The 18,408-nt window shown below is 41.6% G+C and overlaps 1 protein-coding gene across 1 annotated transcript in view; it reads right to left on the reverse strand.

Moving 5' to 3' along the window:
• Window positions 1-7,790: 7,790 nt before the first annotated feature.
• The window catches only part of MTPN (myotrophin), a 57,536-nt gene continuing 46,918 nt past the window's right edge, over window positions 7,791-18,408 (reverse strand). The window contains exon 4 of the mRNA XM_044246647.1: window positions 7,791-9,197. Coding sequence (XP_044102582.1) covers window positions 9,111-9,197 — 87 coding nt within the window. The 3' untranslated portion in view covers window positions 7,791-9,110. The remainder of the gene's footprint in view (window positions 9,198-18,408) is intronic.

The following is an 18,408-nucleotide window of genomic DNA, read 5'->3' on the forward strand; positions in this document are numbered from 1 at the left end:
CTAACTCCCTTAAATGGTAATTTTTTTGATAAGCATAGGTATAGGACTGTTTCCAGGTTCATAGTGTTGCGGTATAGTTATAAAAACTTGTTAGACCTAAAACTCAGTAAGTCCCTAGATACAAAAATCAGTTGCATTTCTAACAACTCTGCAAAGAGAAAATTGAAAACAAATCCATTTACAACAGTATCAAAGGAAGATGATACTTAACCAAGGAGGTGACAGAGTTGTCTACTAAAAAATATAAGAAATTGACAGAAAAAATAACACAAACGGAAGGACATCTCATGTTCATGGATTAGAAGAATTAATATTGTTAAAATGGGGACCATGTTTCTCAAAGTGGTACATAGACTCAATGCAATGCTTAACAAAACCCCAATGATCTTTTTGTAGAAATAAGAAAACACTCCTAAAAATGACTGGGAGCCACCAAAGACCCTGTACAGCCAAAACAGTTTTGAGTAAGAAAAACAAAGCTGGAGGTATTATACTCCTTGATTTTAAGAGCTATTGCAAAGCTATAGCAATCACCAATATGGTATTGGTATAATAACATATAGACTGGTGGAACAGAATAGAGGGCCAGAAATAACCCTCACATATACAGTCAATTAATATTGACAAAGGGGCCACGAATACTCAATGGGGAAAAAACATCTCTTTGTTAAAAGGTATTGGGAAAATTGGATATCCACATGAAAAATAATGAAATTAGACCGTTATTGAAAAATTGATTCAAGGGACGCCTGGGTGGCGCAGTTGGTTAAACGACTTCCTCCGGCTCAGGGCGTGATCCTGGAGTCCCGGGATCGAGTCCCACATCAGGCTCCCAGCTCCACGGGGAGTCTGCTTCTCCCTCTGACCTTCTCCTCGCTCATGCTCTCTCTCACTGTCTCCCTCTCTCAAATAAATAAAATAAAATCTTAAAAAAAAAAAAAATTTAAAAAAAAAAAGAAAAATTGATTCAAAATGGATTAAAGACTTAAATATAAACCCTGAAACAATAAAACCCATAGAAAAAAACAGGGAAAAGCTGCTGATATTGAATTGGACACCAAAAGTGCAGACATAAGCAAAAATAAAGTGGGCTCACATCAAACTAAAAAGTTTCTGCACAGCAAAGGTAGTTGTCAACAAAATGAAAAAGCAACCTATGGAATGGAATGGGAGAAAATATATGCAGACCATTTATCTGATAAGGAGTTAATATCCAAAACATATAATGAACTCCTATAACTCAACAGCCCCAAAGACCTTCCTTTCCAAGAAGACCTACCAATAGCCATCAGGGATATGGAAACATGTTCGATATCACTAACTCTCAGGGAAATGCAAATCTGAACCACAATGAATTATTGCCTCCTATATTAAAAAAAAAAAAAAAAAACCCACACACAAAAAAAACCCAACAACAATGGAGAAGTGTTGGCAAGGAAGTGGAGAAAAGGGAGTTTGTGTTGTCCAAGTTATTGGTGGGGATGTAAATTAGTGTGGCCACTATGGAAAACAATGGGGAGGTTTCTCAAAACACCAAAACTAGAGTTAATGTTTAATCCATCCGGAGAGAGCAAGATGGAGTCACTCATGTTAGGCAGTGATTCTTGTCAAGCAGTGATGGAAGCGGCCAGGGGCAGAGCAGCTAAGACCAGTTCTCACTGAAACCTGCAGAGGCTCATGGCTGCCAGAACTGGTATAGGCATCCAAGCCAAGATAGCTTAGAAGAACTGAGAGCTGGTAATCGAGAGAACCAGAAGAGACCTGCGAGGGCCCAAGACTGATTAAACTCCTTTAAAAAGGGATGATTTTTGCAGCCAAAGTAACATATTGTCAGACTGTCAGACTCTCAACTTGGGACTCTCCCATATCTGACCACACTGAAAAGGCAGCTGCTGCTTAGGGCTCTGCCCAGTAGGTCCTGACCATGATAAAGAAAGGTCCTCCAGGGGCACGTGAGTGGCTTAGTGGGTTAAAGCCTCTGCCTTCGGCTCAGGTCATGATCTCAGGGTCCTGGGATCGAGCCCCACATTGGGCTCTCTGCTCAGCAGGGAGCCTGCTTCCCCCTTTGTCTCTGCCTGCCTCTCTGCCTACTTGTGATCTCTGTCAAATAAATAAAATCTTAAAAAAAAAAAAAAAAGAAAAGAAAAGAAAAAAGAAAGGTTCTCCATTGTTGGATGGAATTAGCCATCATTGCGGAGAGCTGACCTGGACTGGACCGAGTTCTCCTCTCAACTGCCCGCTCGCGGACGGACTTGGGAGTTTGCTGCTTTCACTTCTTATACCTCCTCATTGTCTTCTTTGTTGTGTGACTTTGTATTGTGCTCTGTGTGACATGTATGAAGCCAAGTTGTAGGTCGTTGAGTTTAGAACCCTGAACCTGTTTGATAATTATAGTCAACCTTTATGATTGAATAAAGCTAAGCTTGTGGAAAGACAATGTACGCCTCTAAGGTGGGCTTGGGACACTGGCAATCCTATTTCTGGGTGTATATCCAAAGGAGTTGAGATCTAGATCTTAAAGAGGTCTGTCTGCATCACTGTGTTCACTTCAGTGTTATTCCCAGGAGCCGGCATAGGGAAACCTCTTAAATGTTGATGCTCAGATAGAGAAAATGTGGTTATAGACCTATGATGTCCTATTATTCAGCCTTGGAATAGGTAATTGTGCCATATGCAACAACATCACTAGGCCTTTAGAGCATCCTGCTAAGTGAATTAAGCCAAAGGACAAATACTGCATGGCCTCACTCGTATGTGGAAACTCAAGTAGACTCCCAGGAGCAGAGAGCAGAATGGCAGGTGCCCAGGACTGGGGGATGGGGTAATGCTTTGGTCACGTGAAGTTCGTTCTGGACACCCACTGTTGAGAATGACTGCGCCAGTGCCACACAGTGTCCTCCATGGATCAGGGCAGGGTTCTGCCAAGGCAGTAGGTCTGAGCGTTGGTTTTGGGTATCTGGGTGAGAACACCTTTTACTTCCACTTAATTTGAAGGAGTTGGAGCACTCAGATCAGAATTAACTTTTATTGCTCTGAGCTACTGACTGGTTGTGGGCAAGTTCTTGAACATTTCTTCGTCTCCCTTTTTAAAACGATGATTGTGAATATTGGTATTCACAAGGTCCTGTGGTAAAAAGTCCTCGGCACAATGCTTAGCTCCTAACTTGCACCCAATAAATGTTAATTAAAAAATTCAGTGGTAAAGGTAGCCTTGCTCGGAGTACACAGAGCGACTTGGTAGCCAACCCCCGGAGATGGAACAGTATTAGAGGTCAGCCAGGGACCTACAGCTACGTAATGCATCGTCAGATTTGTTACTAAGAGCTTAGGAAGATATCGCGGCTTTAAAAAAAAAGATTCTAGTGATCTAGTAGTATCCTCAAAACCAGCACCCAGTGATCAGGAATTGTCGATGCATTCTTTTCCTTTGTGTCCTAAGAGGTGTGACTGCGGAGGTCACTAGACATGTGACCCGTCGTTCTATCCCAACTGTGTAAATAAGGCCATCCCTGCTGCGGCAGCTACTGAAGGCTCAGAAGTTGCCAGGGTGGCCAGAATGTGCTTTGTTTTGCTCTCTATTGAGAGCTGTGTTCGGTATATGCCACAATGGCTCGGTGGCCTGCATGTGACCCCACGGTCAGCACTCCTCCACTCGACATTGTGACTGTGATATTTGTCTATACTTCATTGATTGGGGTTTGTGGTCCCAGTAGTACTTACGATGCTCCAGGGCCATTTGCGTACAGTGACAGGTGTAGTCCCATGGTCCTAACAGCGATCCTTTAGTCCTGATTTACTGAAAACAACGCTTCTGTCCTATTTGACTGTGGAGTGATTTCACATGAGAAGTTCAGAACAAATATGGTGAATGTCCACCAAGGGGCAGGTACTATAAAAGCTGCTGATGTACTTTATTCTCAGGCAGTTAGTTATTATTTCAATGAAATAAGAGCCTTGCAGGGAAGTATCCTATGGCTGATGTGTGATGATCGGGCTAGTATCTGGGCAGAAGAGTTGATCCTAAAAAGCACGGTGAGGTGACAGGCAGGTGGCTGTTTCTGAGCCCATGGTGGTCCCACCGCAGAGAAGGATCCATATTCACAGCACTAACACCAGCACGGGGAATGGGGGTGGGGGCAGTGGAGACAGCAGGAACTGGCCTCCCAGTGTGGCTCTCTCCTGCTGTAGGATGGACAGGCAGAAACCAGCAGGGACCTGGGTAAGTGACTGGCGCAATCCCAGTAATCTGCAATGAGTCAGGCACAAGATAAGGAGACTCGTGTCCTATCTTCCCAAATTCCTTGCGTGCCTCCTCACCCCTCTGTGGGATTCAAGGAAAGGACTTGGGAAGGGCTCAAGCAACTTGGCCATGGGGACCCTAACCCTGGGCTCCTGTGGAAATACTACCCACAGCATCTGACAGGACATCCTGCAGGGAAAACCCCCTAATAACAAAGGGTCATTCTCACAAGCACTGTCTCTTTGGGCCAGTTGTTACATCTTCCCTTCGCTTCTTTTGCCGAGCGCCTAACTTTGAGGCTCATCTTAAGATTTTCTTGGGTGTTCAGTTTTGCTGAATCTCCCGTGTTAAAGGCTTCCCTTTACTTCATCTCTAGGAAGCCAACCTCGATGACGTCCCATTTGCAGGTTTTTAGACTCTAATGGTCTCTCACAGTAGTCCTCAAACTCAAGTGTGCATCAGAATGTCCCAGAGGGTTAGTTACACCGTGGACTGATGGGCTCAGCCCACGTTGCAATTCGGTTGGCCTGGACTGGGCACCTCAATCAAGTCCTCAGGTGGCAGTGACGTGGCTAGGCCAGGGACATTTTAGGAACCCCTGATCTCATAGAAGGAAAAAAAAATCCTCTAACCATCTCATCTACTCTGTTGCATTGCAGTCCTGTGGTTGCTGGTGTCTAACTGCAGGTTTTCACAGTAACTCTTAAGTGCTTTTCGTCTAGATGTATGCCTTCCTTGACTAATACTGGTCTGTTCTTCAGTAATTACAGAAGATGCCCTGTTCCCTTTTACACATATTTAACTAGATTTAAACACTTAGATGGACCCCACTTCTTTTTTTGAATATTTATTTTACAATGTGTGCAAGTAGGGGCAAGGGGCAGAGGGAGAGGGCGAGAATCTCAAGCTGACCCCCCAGTGAGTGTGGAGCTGGCTGTGGGCTGGATCCCAGGCCCCTGAGATCATGACCTGAGCTGAAACCAAGAGTCAGACACTTATCCAAGTAAGCCGTCCAGGCACCCCTGATTCTTAAGGTTTCATTGATCAAAAAATCTGTGAATGCTCACATCTACCCCTACATGGTGCCCCATGCTTACACCTTGGTTGGCAATAGGAAGGTCCTGGGAGATGGCTTTTGCTGCCTTTGAGCACCTGCACATATTATTATTATTCACTGGCCATTTCAAAAGAAAAATACACGGTTGTCTTAGGTTGTTGACAAGATTACAACAGAATCAAGCTGAATATAATCTTGCTCAGATGTTGAGGTTCACAGAGATTTAATGTTAAATCAGAACATTTGTTCTGAGGAGTACATGCTAAGAGAGCGCTCATGGTCAAGTAGGTCTGGCAAACGTGAACCCCGGGATGTGCGGCAACCTCAGTGAGCACAGGAAAGATCTGAGTGGCTGCCCATGACCCTGGCCCGATGCTCGAGGACATGCTGGCTAGCCCTTGCTTTTAGAAAGACTGCCGAACATTTTGTAAGTGAGCCAGTCTGCGTCAGGAGACCAATACAAGACCAAAGCTTCCAGATACGGAAGAGCAGTTTATTTCAATTAAATCTTTCCTGTCTTATTTCTTTCCACTTTTTTCTAGCATTGGGGGGTTACGAGGGGGAATATGGATGACCAAAGTTGGAGTCAATCAGAGGCTGGGTTGAGCTGTGAGAGGAGGGCTTGGAAAGGAAGGCCGCAGAAGCTGAGGGAGGAAAAGCTGCCGACTCGTTCCTTGTAGCACAATTCAAGTTTATTCCATTTGTTCTTGCAACACAAAACTGAAACACGGTATTATTTAGCATTCGGATGTACATGAACTAGGATCATATGAGAAACCCAACTGTGTCAAAAGTATTACATGATGGGAAAAAAGAACTCAAATATATCAAAATGCACAAAGCACTAGTCTTCCTTCAGTACTGCTTAGAAAGATATGATTGTTTCTCCATTTACGAAATAGAATCAGGACGATTTAAATTCTTAAAATTTTGCATGCAAAACACTGCAATTGCTTAGGTAGGAGGGCACTCTCACCAGCTTCTTCTATACATAACCGAGTACACAATATTGCAAGGAAGTAAAGAGCAGCTCAGTTGAAGTTTTAGGGAAAAAAAAAAAAAAGTCGGTACATCTAGATTTAAGATCCATTATTTGGGGGGAAAGAAATCAGTGAGTAAAGGGCCTTACTTGCAGCTTGCACACACTGTACCCGCCTACCTCTCCTTTGTGCCCTGCTGGGTGTAGAAGGTGAGTTCTGCATAGAAGGGTGACTTGGGTATCGTCGGGTGCTGTGTCTGAACTCTAAGTCTACTTAGATACCAGTCTGAAGCTGCAAGGGGGGCGGAGTTTGTTAGGATACTAATGTAAACAGGTAAACCACCTGTTTTTACTTGATATAGTGCATACAAAATGACTGACTTAATACAAAAACTACAGAACATGCAAGATTTCTTCTGAGATGTTAAATATTCAGCGGAGAACAAAACTTACTTAACCTTTCACTAATGCATGTAGTACCAAAAAGCAGACCTGTTTTTAGCTTCCTTTACTCAAAAAATGAACATTAAGTGTTGTGAATTTCTCTGCCAAGTGGTTCAGAAATACATTATAAATAACCTAGTTAAAAAAAAAAAAGTGTAAACCACGTCGGCCAGTCTATTCTATGTTTACGTTATTTTCTCAAGCAGTCGCCCCAGGGTCCCGGGGCTTACAAAATGGCTGAGAAAGAAGAGGGAAGGCGAAGGAGCCTCTACTGCGACACGAACAGCAGGATGAACTGTACAAAGAACCACGTGCTTTCTATGCCGGGTGACTGAGGAAAGCAGACCAGGTTTAGGAATGACGGGACACAGTGCACTCTCTGCGACAGCCAACTGCAACACACCGGTTAGAAAGGAAAGGTAACAACCAGAGCGGGCAAAACCCACGCCTTGTCAACAGCATTATGCCAAGAGGTGAAAACGAAGGTATTGAAACACCTTGTTGCTCCCAAAGTACAGACTGATAAAATGCCCTCCATCTTCGTGAGGATAGCTCTGCTTCCATTCAGTCGTGTAATGAAGTCTGTTTGCAGACTTCTAATCCAACTCTAATAAGCTGTATTAAGACAGCAGAATTAGCCAAATATATCGAAGTATTTAAACCGCTATTTTATGATTGTTTTCTTGGATGCAGGAAAATTACAGGGTTAGGCTAGCTGTAAGCAAAAAGCCACAAGATTAAAAAAAAAAAAAAAAAGGTTTCATGGGGAAAAATACACATGCACACACGCGCACACACACGCACGCACCACCCTAACAACCGATCAGCAACCAATCACTCAAATTTGTTATTAGCTGGCTACTCTTGATACTAGTTTAACCCTGCTTTAGAATGCTACATTGCCTTACAAAATCATAATTCTTTGTTATCCATAATCTGAATACAAGCCCCTAACCCAACCCCCCCCCTTTAAAAATTTGAGGTACATTCAATTATTGCATGATTTGGCTGAGGAAAAACCCTAACATTTTTAGTAAGCTTTTATGGATGGCAAGTCAAAGGAGTCAATATTTTAAATGCAAGATAGCAAATTTAAGTGTATATGTTTTAATTGGTTGTACTGCTCACGAAATGAACATGTGAACATGTGTCTGAATATTTCCTGCAGGTCAGAACACCCATTGAAGGGCCCTGTATTTTTAAGAACACAGAATACGTTTTGAAGGGATCACATTAAATGCGATGCATGGTTTAGTAAAGAAACAAAAGATGTGTTATGCAGGTGGCTGGCATGTGTTCAGCAGAAGCCTACTGACAAGTTGGGGAAACCTGGTAATGAGCGAACTTTTGAAGGGACAGGGCTCAGTTTGTCCAGATTGTAAATCTCACCCCAATGACAGCTTCGGTGCAGTAATCAGCATCCAAGGTGGGTCTGCGAGAGGATTTCCAAAGAATGTTCCTTGATTCTCCAAACATAACCGAGGCCAATCCATTCAAAGAGCAAATAAAGAAAATCCAGAGGTACTAAGACAACCGTTCTCTATAGGATACTAACAGGCTATGGCTATGATTCTAAGTTTAAATCCCCTTTTACTACCAGCAGGAGGTTGAAAGTGTTTCAATGTTATATAAACGTCTGAATCTAGAGGAGAAAAAAAATATGCACACTGGAATGATTTCTCCTTTAGGCTTCCAAAATTTAAGATTTTATAAATAAAACTAGTCAGTTTTATCTAAAGATACATGAAATCCATGTGAAAGGGGAGAGGAAATCCAAAGTTGAGTCATCCGGCAATTTAGGAGTGTGCCCCCTCACCTTAACTGAGCTCCCACGTAAAGCTGAAAGTCGCTGAGGGAAGATTTGGTCGCCGACCACGGGCAGCGCTCTTAACTAGCCAGGAGGCCCCCAGCAGAGTGCGTCTTAAGGCAGAAGGCTAGAGCTGATTGCTTATCTCAGCACCCGGAGTTAGGTCCCGGCAGCCGCCGCTGCTGGCGCAGTTACGGCTACCCCGCACGGAGAGCTGGCCTTGGTAGGATCAGACCCTCGACACCACCTCATGAATAAACTAGCTAGGGAGCTGAAAGGGTCAAATGGTACTGGTAGGTTTTGTCTTTGCTCTCCCTTGGGCATAAGCTGTATGTTTTGTTGGAAATGGAAAAGAGGCGGACTTGATCAGGAATCCGATTAAAAGCCTGATCACAGTTTTTTTCCTCCCTTCCCAAACATTGTTTTTTTCTGGTAGTCTGATTTGTTATGAATTTCTCTCTCCCCTCACCCCTCTTAAAGTATTTAGCTGAAGAAGCTGGCAGATAGAGAGTGACAGACAGACAGGCAGCAGTGTGAGGCCACAGGAGAGCCCTTCTTCCAGAGCTGTCAGCCCATCCGTCCATCACTGAAGAAGAGCTTTGATTGCCTGGTTGTCAGTGGCTTCAAAGGCAGTTAGTCCATCTGGACCTTTCACGGTCTTATCAGCACCCTGAAAAGAGAGGAAATGGCCATTAATACTGAACGAGTCCGCCGGAACGCAGAGACTCCATCACCTGCATAGGCTAATGTGGAGATCAAGCATCAAGAATCTCTATACTAATGGGGTCCCTTCTACTGAAAAGAAACCCCAAACATCTGGCAAGTTTGTAGACTAAGTGGTGAAAATACCAGATTATTTTTCAGGCACCAGAAACTGTAAGCTACAAACATAACTTGCCAATAATACAGGCAACGACTGCCTTTCATTTATCCTATCATGCATTCGCTAAGCTTTAGAAAGAGTTTCCCTTGGTGTAATATGGGGAAAATCACTTTTGCTAAAGGACGTATTACTGTGACAAAATTACTTCTTTGCAACACCTTGTGGAGAGTGCATAAATACTACACGTCTATTTCTACAATTCAGAGCTTACAAACCATTTACTTGAGACATGTTCCGAAAGAACGCTGGGTAACACCGAACATTCTACGTACAAAAACTGAGCAGTAAACTGTGGGCTATAAAAGGAGGCTCCCTTCTGTATGCTAGGGAAATCCTCTCCGGCCTACTCCAAAGCTTTACCTGGACAGTGTGATTCTAGAATATCTTCTTTGCACCTTGGCGTTTCAATTCTGAGAATGTGTACATACAGCTTTCTGTCTATCTGTTGTTTTTAGCTGTCTTTACTAGAATGAAGCTCCAACGGAGCATCTCCTCTGTGCTACTGACTACTGAGCTCCCAGTACGTTCGGGAGGTGAATTTGCTCCCATACCACGTCTGAACCTTTTTAACTCCCAGAGAAGCCAGCATGGCAGCCCCGACCAGGGTTCAGCCATTCAACAGCCGCTAGTATCCCGCCCTCCTCTCCTGGTCAGATCTCCACTGTTCTTCTGTTCTAAGGCCTAGAGAATTCTCTAAACTTGACATAAACAGTTCTTTAAAGACCAACTCTGGTCAAACTCCCCAGTCTCCTCCCTCATTAACCTCTCTGTGCGCTAATCCTATGGAATTTCTCAACACGCTCACGCCGCCATGGGCCGTGTCGCTATACACGCCGGGTTCTAGACAGAGAATGCCTTACCCCAGTGCTCCGGGAGAGTCGCTCATTCAACAAGCTCTAAATAATACTCACGTTTATTTGCATTATTAACTTTGGATATTATCTTCTTACTTCCTGCCACAAGGATGAGGCTTTAGCTCACCACCACCTTCTTCCCCAGACTGTCTTATTTCTTATATTTAAAATATCAGTTTGTTTCTTTAGAGGTTTAAATAACTAGCATTTAAATTTATAAATTTATTTATTAAATTTATATTTCTTGTTCCATCAGTTCTGACAGTATCTCATCCCTCTACTTTATAAGATATTTTCTCTACTTTCCCATCATTCCCTGTACTTCTTCACTTTTCTATTTTGTCAAGATCAACTTTTATATTGTTCTGTAAGAACGCTTTTGATTCTTTTTACCTCTTATAGTCACCATGGTGTATTACATCCCCAGAACTCCCTCTTTCAACTGTTAGGTGTGTATCTTTTGACCACCTTCATTCATTTTGTCCATTCCCCAACACCCCACTTCTGACAACCATCAATCAGCTCACTTTGTGAGAGTGTGTGTGTGTGTGTGTGTATGTGTGTGTGTGTGTTTAAAAACTCCGCATATAAGTGATTATATAGTACTGGTCTCTGACTTATTTCATTATTATACTATGCCCTGAAGATGCATCTATGTTGCTGCAAATGGCAGAATTTCCTTAATGGCTGAATAATATTCCTGTGTGTGTGTGTGCACACGTGATTGTGTATTACACACATTTTCTTTATCCATTTGTTGATGGACACTTAGGTTTTTTGGATGTCTTGGCTACTGTCAATAAATGCAACAGTGAACATGGGGGCTGCAGATATCTTCTCAGGATGGTGATCTCATTTTCTTCAGATAAATACCCAGAAGTGGAATTGCTGGGTCATACGGAAGTTATTTTTTTTTTTTTTTGAGGAAACTACATACTGTTTTCCAATTTAAATTCTCACCAACAAGGTTCCCTTTTCTTCCTATCCTTGCCAACATTTGTTATATCTTGTCTTTTTGATGATAGCCATTCTAACATGTGAGAAGTGAGATTTCACTGTGGTTCTGATTTGCATTTCCCTGATGACTGGGGAAGCACCTTTATCCGTACCTGCTGGCCATCTGTATGTCATCTTTGGAAAAATGTTCAAGTCCTCTACCCATATTTTAATCAGATTGTGTTTCTTCTTCAATTGAGTTGTAATTCTTCATATATTTTTGGATATTAATCCCTTATATACTAGATTTGCAAATCTTTTCTCTCATTCCATTGGTTGTCTTTTCATTTTATTACTTCCTTTGCTGTACAGAAGGCTTTTTGTTTGAGGTAGTCCTACCTACTTAGTTTTGCTTTTTTTTGCCTTTGCTTTTGGTGTCAAATTAAAAAAAAAAAACAGAGCCAACACAGATGTTAAGGAGTTTAACCCCTATGTTTTCTTCTAGGAAGAAAACATTGGGGTTTTTCAAGTTTTATGTTCAGGTCTTTAATCCATTTTTAGTTGATTTTTATGTAAGGTTGTTAAGACAGCTGTCCAGTTTTCCCAACACCATTTATTGAAGAGACTGCCATTTTCCGACTGTATGTTCTTGGTTCCTTTACAGTAAACTAGTTGACCATATACATGTGGGTTTATTTCTGGGTGCTCTGTGCTATCCCATTTATTTCCTATGTGTGTCTGTTTTTATGCTAACACATTACTGTTTTGATTACTATAAGCTTTGTAATAAGTTTTGAAATTATGAGGTGTGCTGTCTCCAAATTTGTTTTTCTTTCTCAAGACTGCTTTGGCTATTTGGAATCTTCTGTGGTTCCACATATGAAGTTGGGAATTTTTTCTTCTGTAACTGTGAGAATGCCACTGGATTTTGATAGGGACTGCATTGACAGTCGATTATTTGGGGTAATTACGTGCATTCTAGCATTCTAACAATATAAATTATTCTCAAATAGTCTAGTGCTAAGAGTATTAAGATTGGTAGGGTGGTTCCATCCGATAAGGCCATTTAGGGATAGAGGCCCCTTTTCCTATGTTATTGTTCTCATCGTCTGGCTCAAGCTGGCTCACCTCTACATGTGCTTCCTCCATAATCTTTTCCTACAGATGTGTTCATTTTTTAGTTTTTCTCTATCATGGTAAAGAATACCACCATCTTCCAGGAAATGTGCAGACACCATATAATTTTTGTTTACTTCCCACATAATCAGTCACCAAGTCTTTAGAACAGACTATTCTTAACATTTCTCAGCTGTCCTTGCTACCATTACTTTCTTAGTTCAGGATTTTTATACAGAAATCCAATTCAATAATTTCCTATCATTTCTCACATTTTAAAAATATTTATTAGGCAAAGAGAGAGCACAAAGTGGGGGGAGGGGCAAAGGGAGAAGCAGACTCCCTGCTAAGAGGGGAGCCGGATGCCAGGCCTGATCCCAGGATTCTGGGATCATGACCTCAGCCAAAGGCAGACATTTGACTGAGCCACCCAGGCACCCCTCTTTTTTCACTTCTTACACCATTTCGGTTCAGATTCCGTACACTTATTTGGGTGATGTCTGTTAAAATTCAAGTCTCATCATACTACCCACCTACCAAAAAACCTTAACGGTATCCTAACAGAAGAGAAGAGATAAATAATATGACAAATGAGGCATAATTTGCTATTTACCTGTCTAGTCAGATTTCTTGCTAAATCCTTTCTAGTGTATGTTGTAGCTGTGAATAATTTTTTATCTTACCCTAATGCATCAAGGCCTCTCTTTGTCCCTGTGACTTTTCTAACATTATTGCTTCTGTTTAGAATGGTCCCACAGTTCTGTTAGATTCCTGGACACAAGTTTCTAAGATTCAGCTCAGGTATCAATTGCTTTATGAATTACATTACAAGTGCTTTATGAATTGTGGTGCCTGAAGTTGTAATGGCACCCTTATTTATAACATCATGCCCTTGACCTCCAGGAACACACTTGACCTCTTCTTCCTTCAAATCCCTATGTCACATAGAAACTACTGCCACAGCAATCGCAACACTTTAATGCACTGGTTTTCTGTATTTGTCTCCTTCTATTAGACTAGACTTTGCTCTTCCCTGCTTCAGAGGCTGAAAAGAAACTGAATCCCCAGATGCCTACAGAGCTACAGATGGCCATCTGACACAAATTTGGCCTCTCCCTTGGAGGCCTTTCCTTCTTCAATAAAGCCCCAGGAGGACAGAGTTCTTAGCTCTTTCCTCTTGTTCCTACCCAAAACACAGACTCAAGGCCTGGAGGTTCAGCAGTCCTCTTGTGACCATAAGGTTTGGGGAAGATGGAGAAGGGAGTGTGGGATGTTGATGACGCAGCTCATCCAGCTGCCCAGCCTTGGCCTACACACCTCAGACATCTTGTTATGAGTTACTTTCTTGGTTAAATCACTGTAGGAGGAGTTTTTGTTACAGATGAACTCTACTTCTCTTTAGGCAGTTACCAGTCTTTAATTATATTAAAAGACCTGTCTCCCCCAAATTAGGCTGGCCTCCAGGAGGGTAGGGGTCTTGTTATATTCACCTCTGTACTTTTTACACCTAGGATGATGCTTGGTGTGTAACAGTTGCTCAACAAAAATGCATACGTAGGTCACAGTGCAAGTGAATATTAGTAACATCAATCTTACTCTTAGTGATCATATATATCCATCACATTAAAAGGAAAAAGACCTTTCTACCATCTTATGTATATATATATACCAAATCACTATTAACTGCAAAATATGTATTTTGAATTAATTCATATGCATTTTAGAACAGTCTTGAGAAACTGCTCATTAAGAATTCCCTTATCTCATGATTTGGGGCATTTCTTTATAGTTCCATAGTAGTATGATAAAGTGTTCAGAATCTGGGAACTTTGAATTGTTTGAGTATACACTTAAATATTACCATTACCATAGAACTTATACAATTCAATTCTGAAATCTACTAAAAACAGTAACATTAAAGAATTATTCAAATATCTACATTTACACATGTTGTATGTTATTTACTGGTATAGGATTTAATAGCACATTTAATTTACATAAAGACACAGGAGACAGAGTGAAGAATATTTCTGGGTACCCCAAAGAATCTAATATAATACTCAACGCACCGAATGTTAGGTTTTTTTGTAGCAGTTTTGAGTTTTTATCTAATACTACAGATACATCATCTCATTTTTTCTTCACAGCAGCCCTGTAAAGTAGGTACTGTTCTTTTTTTATTTTCAAGATTTTATTTACTTATTTTTGAGAGAAAGAGAGTGAGAGGGCGAGCAGGAGTGGGGGAGAGGGGCAGAGGGAGAAGCACACTCCCTACAAGCAGGAAGCCTAATGCAGGACTTGATCCCAGGACCCTGGATCGACCTAAGCCAAAGGCAGATTTGGAACCAACTGAGTCATGCCGGCACCCCATTCTCTCTTTTTAATAAGAGATTTAACTCGAAGCTCAGAGAGGTTAAGAAACTTGCCCAAAGTCAGTTAGCAAGTTAAAGAAACTAGAGCTTTCTGACTATACATTTTGCGTTCCATGCTATCTTTAGTTAAAAATGACATATGGCTTTTCTCCTAAAAACACCAGGGTGAGACCCAGATTCAAGAATTTATTAACTTTAAGTATTTTTGTGCCTCCTACAGGAAAATGAAGAACCTTATACAATTAGGAATACAGTATGTCAACTGTTGAACACTTTCAAGCTAAAAACAGTGTTATAGATAACCAATTCCTAAGACTATTCAACATATATTTATGAAGTTTTCCATTCCTTGCTAGACATAGTTTTGGTAATATTTTACCAGAGCACAGACATCTCATCCCACTCCCCTGCAATTGCTTATGGCTAAGCAGAGCTGAGCAGATGTAACAGAGACCATGTGCCCTGCAAAGCCCAAGATATTTATTATTTGGTCTTTTACAGAAAATGGTTGTCAACTCCTATTCTGGGGCATTCAAGAGAACAAGAAGCCGGTTCTCTGCATATTTTCACAACCTGGAGAGGACAAAGGAAAGGCTCACGTATGCAAAACATTACTCTGTGGCAAGGACAGGCATACCTCATTTTAATGTGCTTCGCTTTACTGCACTTCAGATACTTTTTTTTTAAACAAATGGGAGGTTTGTGGGAACCCTGGATCAAACAAGTCTATTAGTGCCATTTTTCCAATAGCATTAGTTCATTTCACATCTCTATGTCGCATTTTGGTAATTCTTGAGATATTTCAAACTTTTTTCTTTTTCTGTTTTGGTGATCTGTGTGTGATCTGTGATCTTTGATGTTCCCACTGTCACCGTTTTGGGGCACGATGAATTGTGCCCATATCAGATGAGGAACTTAATCGATACCCGGTGTGTGCGCTTGGACTATTCCACTGACTGGCCACTTCCCCGGCCTGTCTCCCTCTCCTCCAGCCTCCCTATTCCCTGAGACACAGTATGATATTAAGCCAATTAATAACCCTACAGTGCCTCTAAGGGTTCAAGCGAAAGGAAGAGGTACATGTTGCTCATTTGAAGGTGGTGGTATGAGATGATCGGGGCCTACATAATGAGATGCAGCGGGTGGACGATGTCCGCACGGCCACTGCACCAGGCGACTCTGACCTTCTGCGGACAGTCAGGAGGAGGATCATCTGAATCTGGACTGTGGCTGAGCGTGGGTAACTGAAACTGTGAAAAGTGAAACTCTGGATGGGGGGTGGGGGGAACTACTGTGCTGCCTCCATACTGCAGGAGAGAACACTCACCAGGCTTACATGTGAAGGAACTTGCTCAAAACCACAAAAGCTATTAAGAAGCAGAACTGAGGGGCGCCTGGGTGGCTCAGTGGGTTAAGCCGCTGCCTTCGGCTCAGGTCATGGTCTCGGGGTCCTGGGATCGAGTCCCGCATCAGGCTCTCTGCTCAGCAGGGAGCCTGCTTCCCTCTCTCTCTCTCTGCCTGCCTCTCCGACTACTTGTGATTTCTCTCTGTCAAATAAATAAAATCTTTAAAAAAAAAAAAAAAAAAAAAAGAAGCAGAACTGAGAGCTAAACTGGATGGGGCGGGGTAGGGGGGTTTTGGTGTGGAAGCAGCAGAGCCCCAGTATACACCCCTGACAAAAACTATTCAATAACGACCCCAGACTAAAAGATCTAAATGGGCAAAAAACGAGCTTACCATGGGCATATCTGTGTATGAGACTCAGGAAACATTAAACAGTGTAACAACTGATTTCTTCATTTGAGGCAGTAAAATCTGTGGCTGTACTAATTCTGGCAATTCAGAAAGGCACGGCTGGGTTCTTTGAGAGTTATCTGTCCTAAAGCATTTTTAAAGCCAGAATTGCCCCTGTGAAATGGAACGGAACCGGGGGGTTCTGAGCAATCAGAGGATCTGTGCTTGAGGGTATGTAAGGCTGTCTAAGTTCTACTGGGGGTGGAGCAAGGAGTAATTAGAGTGAAAAATGGTTCTACGTGCAAGCATGGACTTGTCTCTGCTGAGAAGGGGGACTTCCCAATCTCTGGCTCTTACCCATTAGATTCTCTGTTCCGCAGCACTTTGAAAATTTGACAATGCTGGTATCTGAGAGGGGTATTCAGTTTTTATCATTAAGTGACTGCTGCATTTAAAAAATACAATGCCAATATGTTTAGCAAAAACATCAATGTTATAAGATGGTCTTCTAAATTTTCTTAAACTGATGGTATTTTGTACTCTTTATACCAACTGTCCATAAAACACTAATAGCTTCATTTCCTTTTCATAAGAGGAAGGTATCTCATTTGTCCTGCTCAAACAGGAGCAGATATATCAGTTGTCTGCAACAGCTAGGTGTCACTATAATTAGTGTTGCGCCATCAGCGGGCACCTGTCATAAGGTTAGAGCAGATATATCCTGCTAAGGAGGGAACTTCGTTGACACAGTGAAGCAGAGAAGTCATGGAAAAGCAAAAAAAGCCCAAGTTTCTTTGGCTTTCTTCCTCTCAGATACAGCTTACTGTGCTAATTACCACTAGTAACAAATGACCGTGTATAATAACAATCGAAATATGCTATAGGTTTGTTAATCTAGGAAAACTGTAATTACCATGTTTTAAAAACTTGGATTACATTTTCAATTTATAAGATCTTCATTCTCATGTGCTAGGGTACAACTTTTTCTATTTATTTAAAAGACTTCTTATTTTCACAGGAAGTTGAGTGGTCATTTTTTTTTTTTTTAAAGATTTTATTTATTTATTTGACAGACAGAGATCACAAGTAAGCAGAGAGGCAGGCAGAGAGAGAGGAGGAAGCAGGCTCCCCGCTGAGCAGAGAGCCCGATGCGGGGCCCGATCCCAGGACCCTGAGATCACGACCCAAGCCGAAGGCAGCGGCCCAACCCACTGAGCCACCCAGGCGCCCCTGAGTGGTCATTTTTAATAGCGATGTGTACTTACGTGGGGACAAAATAGGAACACACACCAGAGTAGATGACTCAGCTTACCCGTCTACAAAATTATAGTAAACTTAAGATCTTTGAAAGAGAAATAGAAGTAAACATTTAAATATTTCCCTTTCACCACAGTGGTTTATTTAGAAGTGGTTTTCCCTAGGATTAGGAAACAAGGATACTTCTTAAAATCCAATTATCAATTCTATAAATTATAAGATATTACATAAATTATAGGAAATTTTAGTATTAATACAGAAATGCTGCTATATGTTAGATAATATATATCATAAAAATATTATAGGAAATGCCTAACATGACAGTGTATTAATCCTACAGGCAAACTTTCTCTCAGAAAATTAAGATACCAAAATATATATAGCTGTGGGAAAGAAATGAATTTTGGACTTATGAGAGAGTCCACTGGCTAATAATAAAATTCAAGAGTATCACTTCATGATTAACCCTCTTCTAACTAAGGTCTTCATGAAACAATGCTATTGATGAGATTTTAGTCAGGAAGATCAGTAATAAACAAGGAAAATTCCAGATCACTGTCCTATAAGCTCTTGTTTGGCTCCATTAACTGATAATAAAACTTTTCAACAAATAAGTATTAACATAGGTGAGTAAAAGTACCCAGAATGATAGATACATTCTCAACTTGTATCACTTAGGAAAGATCACTTTCCCACTGAGGGTTGGTGTTTTAAAATGATGTGTGCTAT

This window comes from Neovison vison, chromosome 4 (genome assembly GCF_020171115.1).
Source record: "Neovison vison isolate M4711 chromosome 4, ASM_NN_V1, whole genome shotgun sequence".
NCBI lineage: Eukaryota > Metazoa > Chordata > Mammalia > Carnivora > Mustelidae > Neogale > Neogale vison.